The sequence below is a fragment of the Eucalyptus grandis genome, chromosome 11 (genome assembly GCF_016545825.1).
Source record: "Eucalyptus grandis isolate ANBG69807.140 chromosome 11, ASM1654582v1, whole genome shotgun sequence".
NCBI lineage: Eukaryota > Viridiplantae > Streptophyta > Magnoliopsida > Myrtales > Myrtaceae > Eucalyptus > Eucalyptus grandis.
The window spans coordinates 13528395-13541579 of record NC_052622.1 but is presented as its reverse complement, the minus strand read 5'-3'; the positions used below and the strand labels follow the sequence as shown (position 1 = coordinate 13541579).

The 13185-nt window shown below is 40.5% G+C and overlaps 2 protein-coding genes across 2 annotated transcripts; one reads left to right on the top strand and one right to left on the bottom strand.

The window, feature by feature from the left end:
* The first annotated feature begins 4280 nt into the window (after positions 1-4280).
* Positions 4281-5313, top strand: LOC104424976 (E3 ubiquitin-protein ligase ATL41). Its single transcript, XM_010037531.3, has one exon. It carries the CDS (start codon positions 4441-4443, stop codon positions 5206-5208), a length of 768 nt encoding a protein of 255 aa, XP_010035833.2. The 5' UTR covers positions 4281-4440; the 3' UTR covers positions 5209-5313.
* A 2401-nt stretch (positions 5314-7714) lies between these two features.
* On the bottom strand, positions 7715-9092 carry LOC104424975 (PLASMODESMATA CALLOSE-BINDING PROTEIN 5). The gene is made up of 3 exons (XM_010037530.3): positions 8569-9092; positions 8259-8338; positions 7715-7847 (listed from the first exon to the last, which is right to left on the bottom strand). Exons 1-2 carry the CDS (start codon positions 8930-8932, stop codon positions 8307-8309), a joined length of 396 nt encoding a protein of 131 aa, XP_010035832.2. The 5' UTR covers positions 8933-9092; the 3' UTR covers positions 7715-7847; positions 8259-8306.
* Positions 9093-13185: the final 4093 nt, after the last annotated feature.

The following is a 13185-nucleotide window of genomic DNA, read 5'->3' as shown; positions in this document are numbered from 1 at the left end:
GAGAACTTTTCTGCGCCAGTCTTAGTAAAAGGATTTCTATAATGCACGCAGTTCAGATTAAATTTTGTTTATACAGACTGGTTTAGACGAATGTCATGTGCACTGCAAAAGGTACTTTTTGGAAGGAGAGTCAATTATATGCGCACATCTCATATGAAATCTTTTCACAGGCTGCGTGCAGAATAAAAATCATTTATTTTATTCGAATTCTATGAACAAGAAGACGGTCCTTACGTTTCTATAAGCTAGAATCCGGTAGCAGTGCGAAATAGCATTAGCCAATCTCTTTGAAATGGAACAGACTAAGCCAATAATCATCCAGAGCCTTTCTTCATCCGTGGCATATACAAATATAGGGTGTGGATTACATTTTGCCTCCCCCCGGATTGTGGGATTTGTCACAAAGTGCCCCCCGATTTTCAATGCGCTATGCCAAAAATCCTTGAATTCGGTTGCGATGTCCCCCTTTAGTGTTGACATCACTTCATTTTCTAGCCAGAATTCTATTGTGTGCTTGTCGCGTGACTGACTATAGCCCATTTTACGAGGGCAAATCTATCCAACAAGAAAAAGTAAATTGCGTTTTGCCTATCAAATTTTGGCACTTTTTATAAGTTAGTTACCCCATCCTTTTTAATATTTGTAATTTCTTCATTGAAGTCTTGAAATCAGTTACAATATCCACTGGCTTTGACTTTGGCCACTTTCATGTAAGACCTACTTTTTTTACTGATTTTTCAAATCTAGCCCATACTTTCAGGAAAGAAATCAATCAAAATACTAGACTTTGTATTTCATATTGATTATGGCCTTCAAATTTCATCCAATTTTTCAAGGTATTATGTAAACAATCAAAATTTGTATATAATTTTCATACAATGACTTCTTAAATCTTGCAATGTAGGGTCAGACGTTTAGCAAATTAAGAGACACAGAGAAAAAGTCTAAGCATTAAGACATGATACGATCTGCACATTAGGTTTATTAAGTATTCTGCAAGTCAATTGTTTTTTCTTGTTAAATAATAAGTACGATTACTTTAACGCTATCATCATTTTATAATGAACATAATACAAGTATTACATGTTGATGCAGTGTGACAATGTGCCAAGTTTTATTATTGAAAGTACCAATAATTAACAATATTTTACTTCTATGCAATCTTGTGTGAACAAAATATTCGTATCGAGCAAAATGATTCTATAATTTCTATACTAATAAATATTTTAGTGAGAAGCATAGCCACACCGCCAGTAGAGGTTACAACACAACCACACACTTACTAGAAGTGGGCAGGACATGACGACCCTTGCTTAGGTAGCCAAAGTCGATCGCCGGAGGAGATTAGATGAAAAAATTGGTCTACATCAATATCAGGGGGCTGTGAAACTCATTTCAATACTTTAGGGGGAAAATTGAGAACAATAGAAAAGTCAAGAGGCAACTTGTCACATATGCCAAAACATGAGTGGTAAAATGTAATTTGCCATTTGTTGTTAGCCAGATTTGCTCTCTGCCGGAGAACAAATTAGTCACATGACAAGCACATAGAGAGTTCCAATTGAAAAGTGTTTGGAGTCAATGGCCAGGGGGACATTGCAACCAATTTGAAGACTCTAGAGGGAACCTTGCATAAACTGAAAAATCAACAGGCAATTTGCAACGTATACCGAAGTCCAGGAAAGATCGAGTTCGCACCAACAATATGATGCCAATCTTGGATCATGTTCCTAAGGATGACTTCATCATGAACTTGGTAGCACATGAGCTAGACTAGTCAACTTATTGGAAATCAATACAAAAGGGACCTATGCAAATTTCAGTTGTTGAATGAAATAACAGGTTTGTGGATACATGATTTGTCGGGATATAAAGAGAATTTAAGTTTCGATCTAATTGAGATGAAAATGATATGTCCACTCAAAATCATCCTCAATTCTCCTAGAGTGAGCTTTCTATAGAGGCTACAAGACTGGGCAAGTTTGGTTATACTAAAGTCTATCTTTAGACACCAAGCGAATTAAGCAAATATCATAAGATACCTACTAAAAACGCCATGTTTTTTTTTTTGGGTTAGAAATGGAAATATTTCATTTACTAAGCAAAGATGAGAGGCCCGGTAAATTGGCATCATTACCTAAAAGGTCCAACAAAGTTTGAGAAATGGACAAGGCCCAATTCAGAGATAAGTAATTTTTCTTATGGGTTTTGACTACTACTCAAAACGCCATGTTATAAAGTGAAGTTTATCATTGTTAGTCACCAATTCTATCCAACTTGCTCGTGGACGATTCAAGGCCTGTTAGGTTTGAACTTGGGCCGCTCATATTGGGCTCGACCCAAGCCCGAATAGTGTCAAGCCCACCCAAGAAAGAGTAATCATTCGGTTGCATGGACCTCTCCTTAATTAACAACCCAATTCTTGAAATACTGCTTCTTTAATTGTTAAAATATATTCGATTCGATTTCCACATATATATATATATACAAGAGCATCTCCTTGGCGAATAATTTGTCATGAACAAGACAGGTTGGTCTTAATTCATAAAGTCAATTTGGCATATGAATGCGAATCGCCAGTTGACCGACGGCACATGACAAGTGAATTAATTCTCCAGAATGCCAAGCACGGAATTCAAACTACTCGATTCATGTGGTCAGCCGAGAATTTTAAGGACCGAAATTGAGGTGGATGCCCCTGGACATAATCAGAGAAATAAAAAGTTTAGAAAACAAGGTGGGCCAATAAAATCTTGAGACATGACTTTATTGCTTTCGGGAGCAATGATGCTTGTTCGGTCATAATAGATGTCAAAGTCATCGAAGCAACACAGTCCTCAAAGACATCGAAGGACATTCCCAGGGGTTCACGCCATGCCCATAGTCCACTCAATTAGATGTGATACGCTTGACATTTTTTGCATGGAAAAGAATAATCAGCTTCGACCCCACGAGTTGAATTTAGCACCATTTTATTTCAAAAAAGGAGAAGGAAAAATTAGATTTTGAGAATTCTTTTAGCTATTAGGTTCTATTTGTTATGTGAAAAATAACTTTTAAGAATTTTTTCTTTTTTTTTTATTTATTTTTCGGTGTTCATTTCATAGAAAATGAATTAATCGGGAAAACATTTTCCATCAGCACTGTCGAACATTGAAAAATAATTACATTTTTTCAGAAAATATTTTTCAAAAATATCACATTTTTTGTGAAATGAATGGATACTTATGCTAATGAAGTGCACAATTGACGGGTGAAAATTTCAATATATCAATTTAAAGTTATTTCTACGGGTTGAAGGTAAATTTCTTTATTATTTTTCTCTAATTTTTGGGGATTCAAACAAGTTAAACATTAGCAATATAAAGACTTTGAAAAGATTTGGATTCTTGGGGGAAAGAGGCTCTATCCACACCTCCTATACATTCCTCGGGAGATCCATCACAAGAATAAAGAACTATCAAGATGTGACGTTTGTTCATATTTTCCTCGGTCAAAATTGTAAACTATTTTCATCCTTCTCGAATCCTAAAGATTCAATGTGAAATGTCTTGTGTTTGATGCGCGAAATTTTATATTGTTAAATTTTGTGAGATTACTATCAACTATTTTATAAGTTTAATATTCAAGTATGCCCCCTCGCAAGTAAGATAGATTACGACCTAAAATTTGAAATTATACAACAAGAAAGATAAATAAGGGGACTAAAAATAATTGAATTTACATTGAAAATATATAATAAGGGAAGCAAATAACGTATTCGGAAAAATTAAAACTTGGGATTTCTTGATGTCATATGAAACTTTGCAGTACTAGTGCAGACTAGTGTATAAGCATCTCTTAATCCAATACTATATAAAAATATATGAGATCATTATCAACTAGTTTAAAAACTTAACTTATTAGATGGTTATGATTTGATATATATATTTTGCTTATATGATTTAGAAATTTGGATGGAGATCCCATTTCACACTTCTAAACATGCACAATATTAGGCTCCTCAAGTACAATGATATTTTTGCAAACTTTTCTACAATTCTAAATCGGCTTTCACACCAATCAGCGACCACATTACACGTTAAACAACCACCCCAAATGTAAACAACGAGAAATTTCATTTTCAACATTTACCCCAAAAAAATATTCAAATTGTTTTTTTTTTTTTTTTTTTTTTTTTAAATGAAGGGGGTAAGTCAACATTCAACAGTCAACGCCATTGAAAAATGAGGCTCCTCAAGTAACCCAAGCTGGCTCAAGAATTCCACGAGTCCAGCGCACCAAAGCCAAACCAATCCCGGCGTCTTCTTCTTCTTCTTCTTCTTCTTCAGTTCACAACCAAACCACACATCAACGCCTTCTTCTCTCCTCCTCCTCCTCCTCCTCCTCCTCCTCCTTCATCTTTATCCCTCGGCCGTCTGCGCATCTCATCGCGCCGGCATGGCCTCCGAGGAGCATCATGATGAGAACATGCGGCCTCCACGGTTCCCGGGAAGGCCGCCACGGTACTCAGAAACGAGAAAGAGCTACGACCTCAACAGCAAGATCATGCTTGCTGCCATCGTCTCCCTCTCGCTCGTCGTCGTCCTCGTCGTCCTCCTCCATATATACGCGCGGTACGTCCTGCGCCGCCAGGCCCGCCGCCGGGCCGCCATTCGGGACCTCGGCCTCACCCTGACCCCCGTGCACCCCAGGGAGGAGCCGCCCAAGTCCGGGCTCGACCCGCTGGTCATCGCTTCCCTGCCCGTCTTTGTCTTCCGACGGGAGGGAGCGCGGGACGAGGTTGTGAGCGAAGGGGCGGCGGAGGAATGCGCGGTCTGCTTGAGCGCGTTGGAGGACGGAGAGATGGCCAGGGAATTGCCCAACTGCAAGCACACGTTCCACGTCGGGTGCATCGATAGGTGGCTGATCTCGCACTCGACGTGCCCGATTTGCCGCACCGAGGCAGAGCCCCAAGCTCAGCAGGAACTGCCGCCGCAGCCTCCCGTCGGGGCCGCACCCACGGCCCCACCCCTGGAGCGCACAAGCTCCATGTCATCCTGCATCGAGGGTACATCCGACGGGGCAGCGAGGCCGTCAGCTAAGGTCACCGGATCGAGTTGCCGGTTCGGTTCGTTCCGACGGATGCTCAGCCGGGAAAGATCATCAAGGAGGATGCCGTCCTGCGGGGCGGAAGACGGTTTAGCAGATATAGAGAGGCAGTGCTGAACTGCTGATGATCATTCGATCGGTAATGGTTTTATCTGGCAAAGTTCAACCAGAGAATTTCTCAAATCTTCACTGTTGCTGCTCATACGGTTGAATTTAACGCTACATGCATGTTATTATTTGTATATTTATTTTCTTCCTAATACCAAACGAATTTTGAATCGCGATGCTCGATGAACACGTTTTATTGCTCGGCTTCGAGAGGAGGTTCGCGTTTGTTGACCTAAAACCCTGGCAAGATCGTCAATGGCGACGGTATTAGGTAGGGTCTCCATATTGAGCGCCCTTGTCAGCCATTGACATAGAGCTGGTGATTCCCTAGCTTTCTTTTTTTTGCTTAAATAAATGGAGGGGGAGGGAAGGATTCGCAAGCAGTTGTTAAACGAAGAAAGATGAAGTCAAACCTTTCGGTTGCTCTTGCGTCGTGAGTCGGCAGGGAAATATTCAAATTTGGAGTATTAACAACGTTATCACGGTCACATGGAGCAACTAGCTACACCACCGGAGAAGATTTTGAACCTTGTATTCTTCCATTTTGTCCGAACGCGTCTCTGTCTTGATTACGGATTCAAAAAGCCTTTCGATTCTAACTAAGTCCAGAGATGACGAAATTGGATCGCCTAAAATTCAGTATCCAGTTTTGCGGGATAAGGTTACCTTGTAGGAAGTGCCAGCAAGAACGAAGGATGGAACCGATTACGGTACCAGGGACAAGTACCATATCCAATTGGTCCGGGGATATGTAATGTAGACTCTGCATTATTGATGAAATGTCGCACGCCTAATTAATCGTTAAACAATAAATTAATTTATGCCCGTCTTATTTTGGTCTTTATTGCATCTTAATTAAATCTATTAAGTCGTACACATGAATTGCATTAAAAAAGTCTCATATCGAAAAATTGGTGTGGTGTAAAACAATTAACAATCTTAATTAGCCCATAACAAATCAGCTTTAGTTTTAGAATAGTAGGGTCCAAAATAGATATATGGACGAACTCGGATTTAGGCTCTTCTAGGTCGAGGTATTGAACTTCTACACTTTTCGACCCAAAAATCCTCACCACACCCTAACAATGATCTTTCTCTCTCAACCTCCATGACAGACACCTGTCCTCCCGCCACCGTCACCTTCAATCCAAGCCACTGCCATGCCCCCAGGTTGCACGATCCCTCGTCCAAGCCAGACGCCTCTCTCGAGCGCGCTAGCTCGATGCTACCCATTGGCAGGTAGGGCCGTCCCTTCGGGATCGATGACATGAAAGCAGCGAATAAAGGTGTAGGTGAACAGAGAGGTGGAGGGGGTGTCACGGGCTCTGTCATTGAGGCCAGCAATGGTAATGGCAAGGCAGAGCTCCCTGATGGCGAGGACGGCGAAAGGTACGATGAAGAGGGGAAAGTTAGAATTGGAGTTTTGCTCGACTGCGAGGGAGCACGAACTGAGACACTCACGTGACACCGTTTGCTGGTAAGAGACAGCAGATGGGACCGGAGCAGTGTCTCCATCCGCATTCGACGACCAACACTAGCTGGAATTATAACTCTCACACGGGACCTTCCAAAGGCAGCCGAGTGCCTTCACCTGATTGAGTTGCAAAAAGTAGATTGAGCAGCAGCATGATATGAAGGATTTGGAAGCAGGAGACAGAGCTTTGGTTCTCCCACCCCTAACAAGATCCTCACGTTTAGCTGGAATTATAGCTCTTACATCGTGGCGAGTGTATCAACCTTTGATCTAGATGAGCTTTTCGACCTTTGATCCGGAGATCCATGTAAAAACAAACCGTAGCATTAGCTAAAAAAGATCTTGGAGATTGTGTAATGCTTACTCTCAAACTCTTTGTTTATACAGTAGTGATATTTTTTGTTTCTCTCTTCATCTTTGGATTCCTATCTAACTGTATGTCGACATACGTGTCCCCCGCCATCTTTGGGCCAACCATTGTGAGAGGGTTGAAAAGGACAGTATAGAGTCAAATTGGAACATGAACAAAAAAACAGAAGCAGAAGGAACTCATCAACTTAGGAAGTTCCTTGAAGGATTCTGTGATTAGTCTTTCAGCTTCAGCATAACCGAAGAGAGATGAACGGATAGAACACAGATGTCTGTAGTGCTTGAATGCAGGGGAAGTCAAGTGAATAAGATCTAAATTAATGTAAACCCTCAGAACTCAGCAAAAATAGCCATTAATCAACGACATTCTGAGTAATTACACCCTATACTAATGTAGGAATAAGAAGAAAACAGTGCCCGCAATTATAACCTCAGTTAGAGGCTATGATTTCATCCTCATTAACATTTTACAGGGATCAAAAACACCATGATGCAAAGATACAAGGGGAACAAAATCTCAATAACCTAAATGAAGATAATAAATGAAAACCAGATAAGAAAAAAAATGCCTTATCTACGCGGTTCCACTGAAGCACTTTTCATGATGCTTTGAAGAAGTGCCCACAGATGTTGTCATCATCAATGTTCCCTAATTAACCAGTGCAACAGTATTGAACAAATGCTCATGATTACAAAAGAATACCGCCGGATAGCAATCCGATTGCAGCCGCTCAAATTGTCATAGGTGGGCTGAACTCCAACTGCCGTTGATGCACCAGAACGACTGCCATTATTAACAGACAAGCTGTCCCACAGAAACGTAGAAACCATTGTTTTTCATCAGTAACATATACTACTTTTTTTCTGCACCTACACTTACAGGAGAGAATATCACTTAATAAGAAAATCCTACAAGACCAATTTCCTTCTTCAAACTGAGGGTTCCAAGTACCACAATCGCCATATTCGTCATACTGTCGGATAAGAGGCCCTTGACTCTTTAGTTAGCGCTAAATCCAAACCGAAAAGAATACCAACATTTCATCCATTACCGACTCGATTTGAACCTATCTAATTTTTACTTCTTCAATCACCAAAGACCGGTTTTCTCTATTCTAAAGACAACCCACAAAAAAGTGCACAAGATCAGACACTCCCACCAACCAGATTGGCCCAAAACCAAATCAACAAATAAACTAAAAAATCGAACCCCTACCTATCATTTTAATACAGCAATTTCAAAACGAAAAGTTCGTTTCTTTGATTACCTAGAGGGGAACTTGCAATTGCCGTGACCTGAAACAACACAAACGAGAATGAATTAGCTAATGGCAGAACAGAATCATTTCAGCACTCACAAGCAAGAAGCTTATTTTCTTATTAGAACATAGCGATTGGATCCGTTCGGCAAGAAGACGACTCAAGTACATTCAAAAGATCAAACACAGATAAAACCGGGCTAAAATCAGATCCAAAGCTCCTACGGAAAAAAACCCAAATGAAATAGACGCCGCTGCCGCACTCACTGGGGTTGATCGAGGTGAGCGCCGCCGTGTCGGCGAAGTTGCAGCCGTCGTCGGTCATGCCGTGCTTCAGGTAGTAGTCGTTGAACGCGTACGACGCCGTCCTCCCGACGTCGGCGGGGTCGTAGCAGGGCCCGCCCTGCTGGATCGGGCCGCAGTCGGTGCCGCCGGGCCCGCAGGCCCAGTTGATCGCCGACTGTAGCGAGGCGTCGTCGGCGTTGTTCTTCGCCACGCACCACAGCTCCAGGCTCGGGACGCCGGGGGGCCCCGACGCCGCCGCCGCCGCCGCCGCAGCCGCCGGCAGTGGCGGAGCGAGGAGGGCGAGGAGGAGCAGGGCGAGGGGGGCGGAGGAGGGGCGCCTGCGCATAGTGGAGAGTTCTAGAGAGAGAGAGTGGAAGTGAGCGGAGGAGAGAGAGAGAGAAAAGGGGACGAACTTAGTGAGAGAAACGAGAAAGATGACCGTTAAAGGGGAAGGAGACGGAGCGACTTCGGAGCCCGAAACGCAGAAACGACGTGTGAAAGCGAGTTGGCGACAACTTCCCAGGGATCTGAACCTTGTCGTTTCCGATTTCTGGGGCCTGTCGTTTTGTGGGCCTTTGGGGACCCACGCCTCGTGTTTTCTTTTTAAACTTTTACTTTTTTTCTTTCCCTCCCTCTTTTTACAGACCCAAGTTTTAAAGAAATAAATAATAATTTGCGCGGTTGATCCTTTGAACTGACTTGCACGCTGATTCGCAATTGTTAATTTGTAAGGGCAAGAAGCTTGAGCTTGTTGGAATTTTTCAATCGTGTCCATCAAATTGGCAAAGATAGCAAACTGAAGCGATTTTCGAATGGAAATCAATTGTCTACATCAGCATCGAGTTTTCACACATTGAATTGTTGGTTGGGGTTTGAGAAACGCTTCGAATTACGTGATCGGAACTAGTGATTGCAAGCGTGGTAGGAAAAGTTCTAAGTTTGCGGAGTTAAATAGGCAAGTTCGCACTCCTAACATAGCCACATGAGCTGTGAAATTGACAGGATCCACTCTTGATCGATGGAAAGAATAAATGACCAGGTCTGGGTCATAAGGTTGGGCTTAATATTTTGCCCAAGCTCCGAGCCCGAAGTTGGGCTACAATTATAACTAAATAGTCTCGTCCAAGCCTACCCAAAAGTACCTTTTATGCTCTTGTGGCCTGGGCCAGACGAGCAAAGCGTCCGGGATTACATGTGTTTAACTAAAATAAATTCACAACAGGTATTTATTGGCGTAACTACATAGCTTAGCATTGGAACTCCATTAGCCGAGTAAACGAGGGTACTATAAAAATGGGTGATCTCATAAAAAATTATTTAGATGTACCAAAGGAATAAATAATGCAGCTCAAAAGCGAAGCAAATAATGACCAAAATAGGTTTAGACCATGTAAATCCGAGGGCAGTATAAAAATATATGACCCCATAATAAATTGCTTCGGTGTACAGCAAAAGAGAAAATCACGTGGTTCAATACCAAAGCCAATAATATTCCGAATAAGTGTTAAAATGTCAGAGATCAAAGAAGCACCCATCAAGAAAAGCGAACGCCAAACAAGGTGTTTACCTTCCAAAGTCTGGCTAGGATAACTTAGCAAACGATGCAAAAAGAGAAGTGTTCTATGTGTATTGCGAAACACTCCCAACATCCCCACACGTGTGATTTTAGCGACAAAGCTAGACTAGAAAAATGTTCTTGTTCCCTACAAAATTTAAGTATGACCCAAGTACAAATCTGTTTTCCTACTCACTGAACTTTTATTTGGTCGAGTTTAAAAAGAGTCCTTGAGTGGCATCGCTAGTTGAAAAAGATGATTAAATGCTATCACCATCTAACAACAGTATGTTCCAGAGAGTGGGAGAATGCGGTGTTCTCTAGTTTGCTGCCTGGTAATGGGATGTCTCGTTCGCGGTCTTGATATCTGTTGGGTCGATTGGCCCAAAGTCGCTCCTCGTACTAGGATTTTGTTCTGTTGAAGCCCACAATCAGGAGCCAATTGTAAGGATGCCCTCGTCAGGACAGGAACCCAGTCCATCTTGCCCATTCACTTGATGAGATTTGCACCGGGGGTGAACCGAATTAAGTTACTCGCCCGTAGCTCGGCTACGCACGGCTCGATGTCGATGATTACTCGAGATCAACTCATTTGATTTCAAGTTGAGCTCGAGCTACTAGAGTACCTTGTTGAGCTCTCAAATTCTCAACAAGATAGGCTCACGAGCTTGATCGAGTTTTATTAATGTTTTTAAAGATATTACCAGTAAAAAAATAAACGTAAGTATCTTTATAAAGAAATTGTTAATTTCATTAAAAATGTCTATTATATTTAAAAGATAAAAGAACATACTCGAAATGTGGGCTTTGAGATTGATGACAAGATCGATGTGCATTTAAAAGGCTCCTCAATCTTTTCGCTTAAATCACGTTGCTATTGAAGGACTCCCAACTGACCTAAAATTAAGACATGTCATATCATCAGTCAATTTCCTTTCAAAATCCATCAATTTGAACAGATTAGAAAAAGACAAATTAAGCATGGTACGTCTAAGATATGTAAATTTACGGAAACCAATTAAGCTTCGACATTGACGAATGCCTCTTATCCCTTTACAATCAAAAGAAGCAAAAAAACTACTGAACTTTTCTTCACGGTTATATGTGTTAATCGATAATGAAATTATAAATTAATCCCGTGTTTAGAGTGTACTAGATATTCACTCTCTTAATTTATGAGTTCTTATTTTTTGAAAAAAAAAACCAATATCCACTAAATCATTTTTTTTTTTGACAAAAGAACATGGTCAACTATTTTAAAAGTTGCAGTTAAATCTTTCGTGAATTACTTATCGTTTAAATTGTATCACTTAGATATGTTTCTTTAGATATAATAGGAACATAGATCTCATCGTTCTAGATTTCATCATCAATTGATTGAGGAATATCCATCGTCCATTTAAAAGTTGTACTTAAATTTCTTAGAATTTTGTTGCTCCACTATTGTCATTTGGGATTTGTTTCTTTGCGTAAACTGAAAGATGAGGCTACTGGTTGCCCATTTTTACAAAATCAAATGCGTGTCCTCAACAACATTGTCAAAATTTCTATCTAACTGTGTCATCATGCTAGTGCCACCCTCTGTAAAATTCTCATCGGGGATTCGCTAGTTTGACAAACATTATCATATAAAGTAGGATTAGAGATGTACCTTGATGTCATAACATTCCCTTGCATGGTTGGTTTAAAGATCTTGACCTACACATGGCATAATTTGGAGCATTGATGACCATTGGCTCGATCGCATCTAATATGTGGCTCACCATGTAGTTAGTCGTGTTTTGTGGTTGTTCCTCGAACAACCTCCGTGTAGTTGCCACCTTGTTGGAATCCAGGAGAAAATTACCGAAAAAATTTAAATTTATTGCAATTGTGCCAATTCAATCCTAAAGTTTTTTTTTTTATAACTAATTCAGTCTTAAACTTTTTGCAATTGAATCAATTTAATCCATCTGGCCAGGCACTAACATGGATGATGGTTGTTCGGCCAACTCTAATGTAGCGATTTTTTTTATAATTTTTTTCTTTTTCTTTTTTCATTTTGCTCTTCTTCCTCCTTTGACTTCTTTTCCCTAGCCTGCTGACCACTAGGCGAGGGTCGCAAAGCCTTTGCCCAGGTGAGAACTTCGTAGCCAAGGCCTCATCTAGTGGTCAGCAAGCCTCGGCAAAGCCTCCATTGTAGAGAAAAGAAGCCAAAGGAGGAAGAGAAAAAGAAAAGAAAAGTTTAAAAAAAAATTAGATAAAAAAATTTAAAAATATATATTTAAAATTTCCATGTCGGTATTGGCCGGACGACCAATGTCCGTGTCAGTGTTGGCCAACTAAAATTAGCCGGATAGATTGAATTGGCACAATTACAAAAAGTGTAAGACTAAATTAGTTTAAAAACAAAAGTTTATGACTGAATTGATATAATTACAATGGGTTTAAAACTTTTTTAGTAATTTTCCTCGAAATTTGGTGCAACTTCCATCAATTATTTTTCACCAAAGTGTATTGGAAGATCGACACCTCCCTATCAATTATCCTCTGCTACACTTCTAATGCACAACAGCCTCACTATGGTTTGTGGTAACAGGTTGTTGTTGCCGATAGTATTGTCGAACTCTTATTGATTTCTCATTCTTGCTATCAACCTCTCCTCAAATAAAAAATGTGTTCCAATAGGTGTGCCAAAAAGTATCACCAAAAAGATGATGAAGTGCCTTTTAGAACATGGATTGATCGATGAGTAAATCAACAAAGGATGTGTAGGCTCCTTTGTTGATTTTAAATAGGAAAGTAGATTAGGAGAAATTCAATTTACAAATGCTGGGAGCAATACTTACCAGCGATGTAAATTACAAGAAAGTGAGAAAGAAAGATAAATTTGCAAAAATATATTGAGTTCTGTAATTAGTTGGGGTTTTTTTTTTTTAACGAATAGTACACTTGGGGTATTTATAATCTGTATAAATGGTCTGAACTAACCAATACGCACCTACGAAAAACTTCCTAATCCAATATGCAACTACAATTAGTGACACTATATGCACTACCTTACC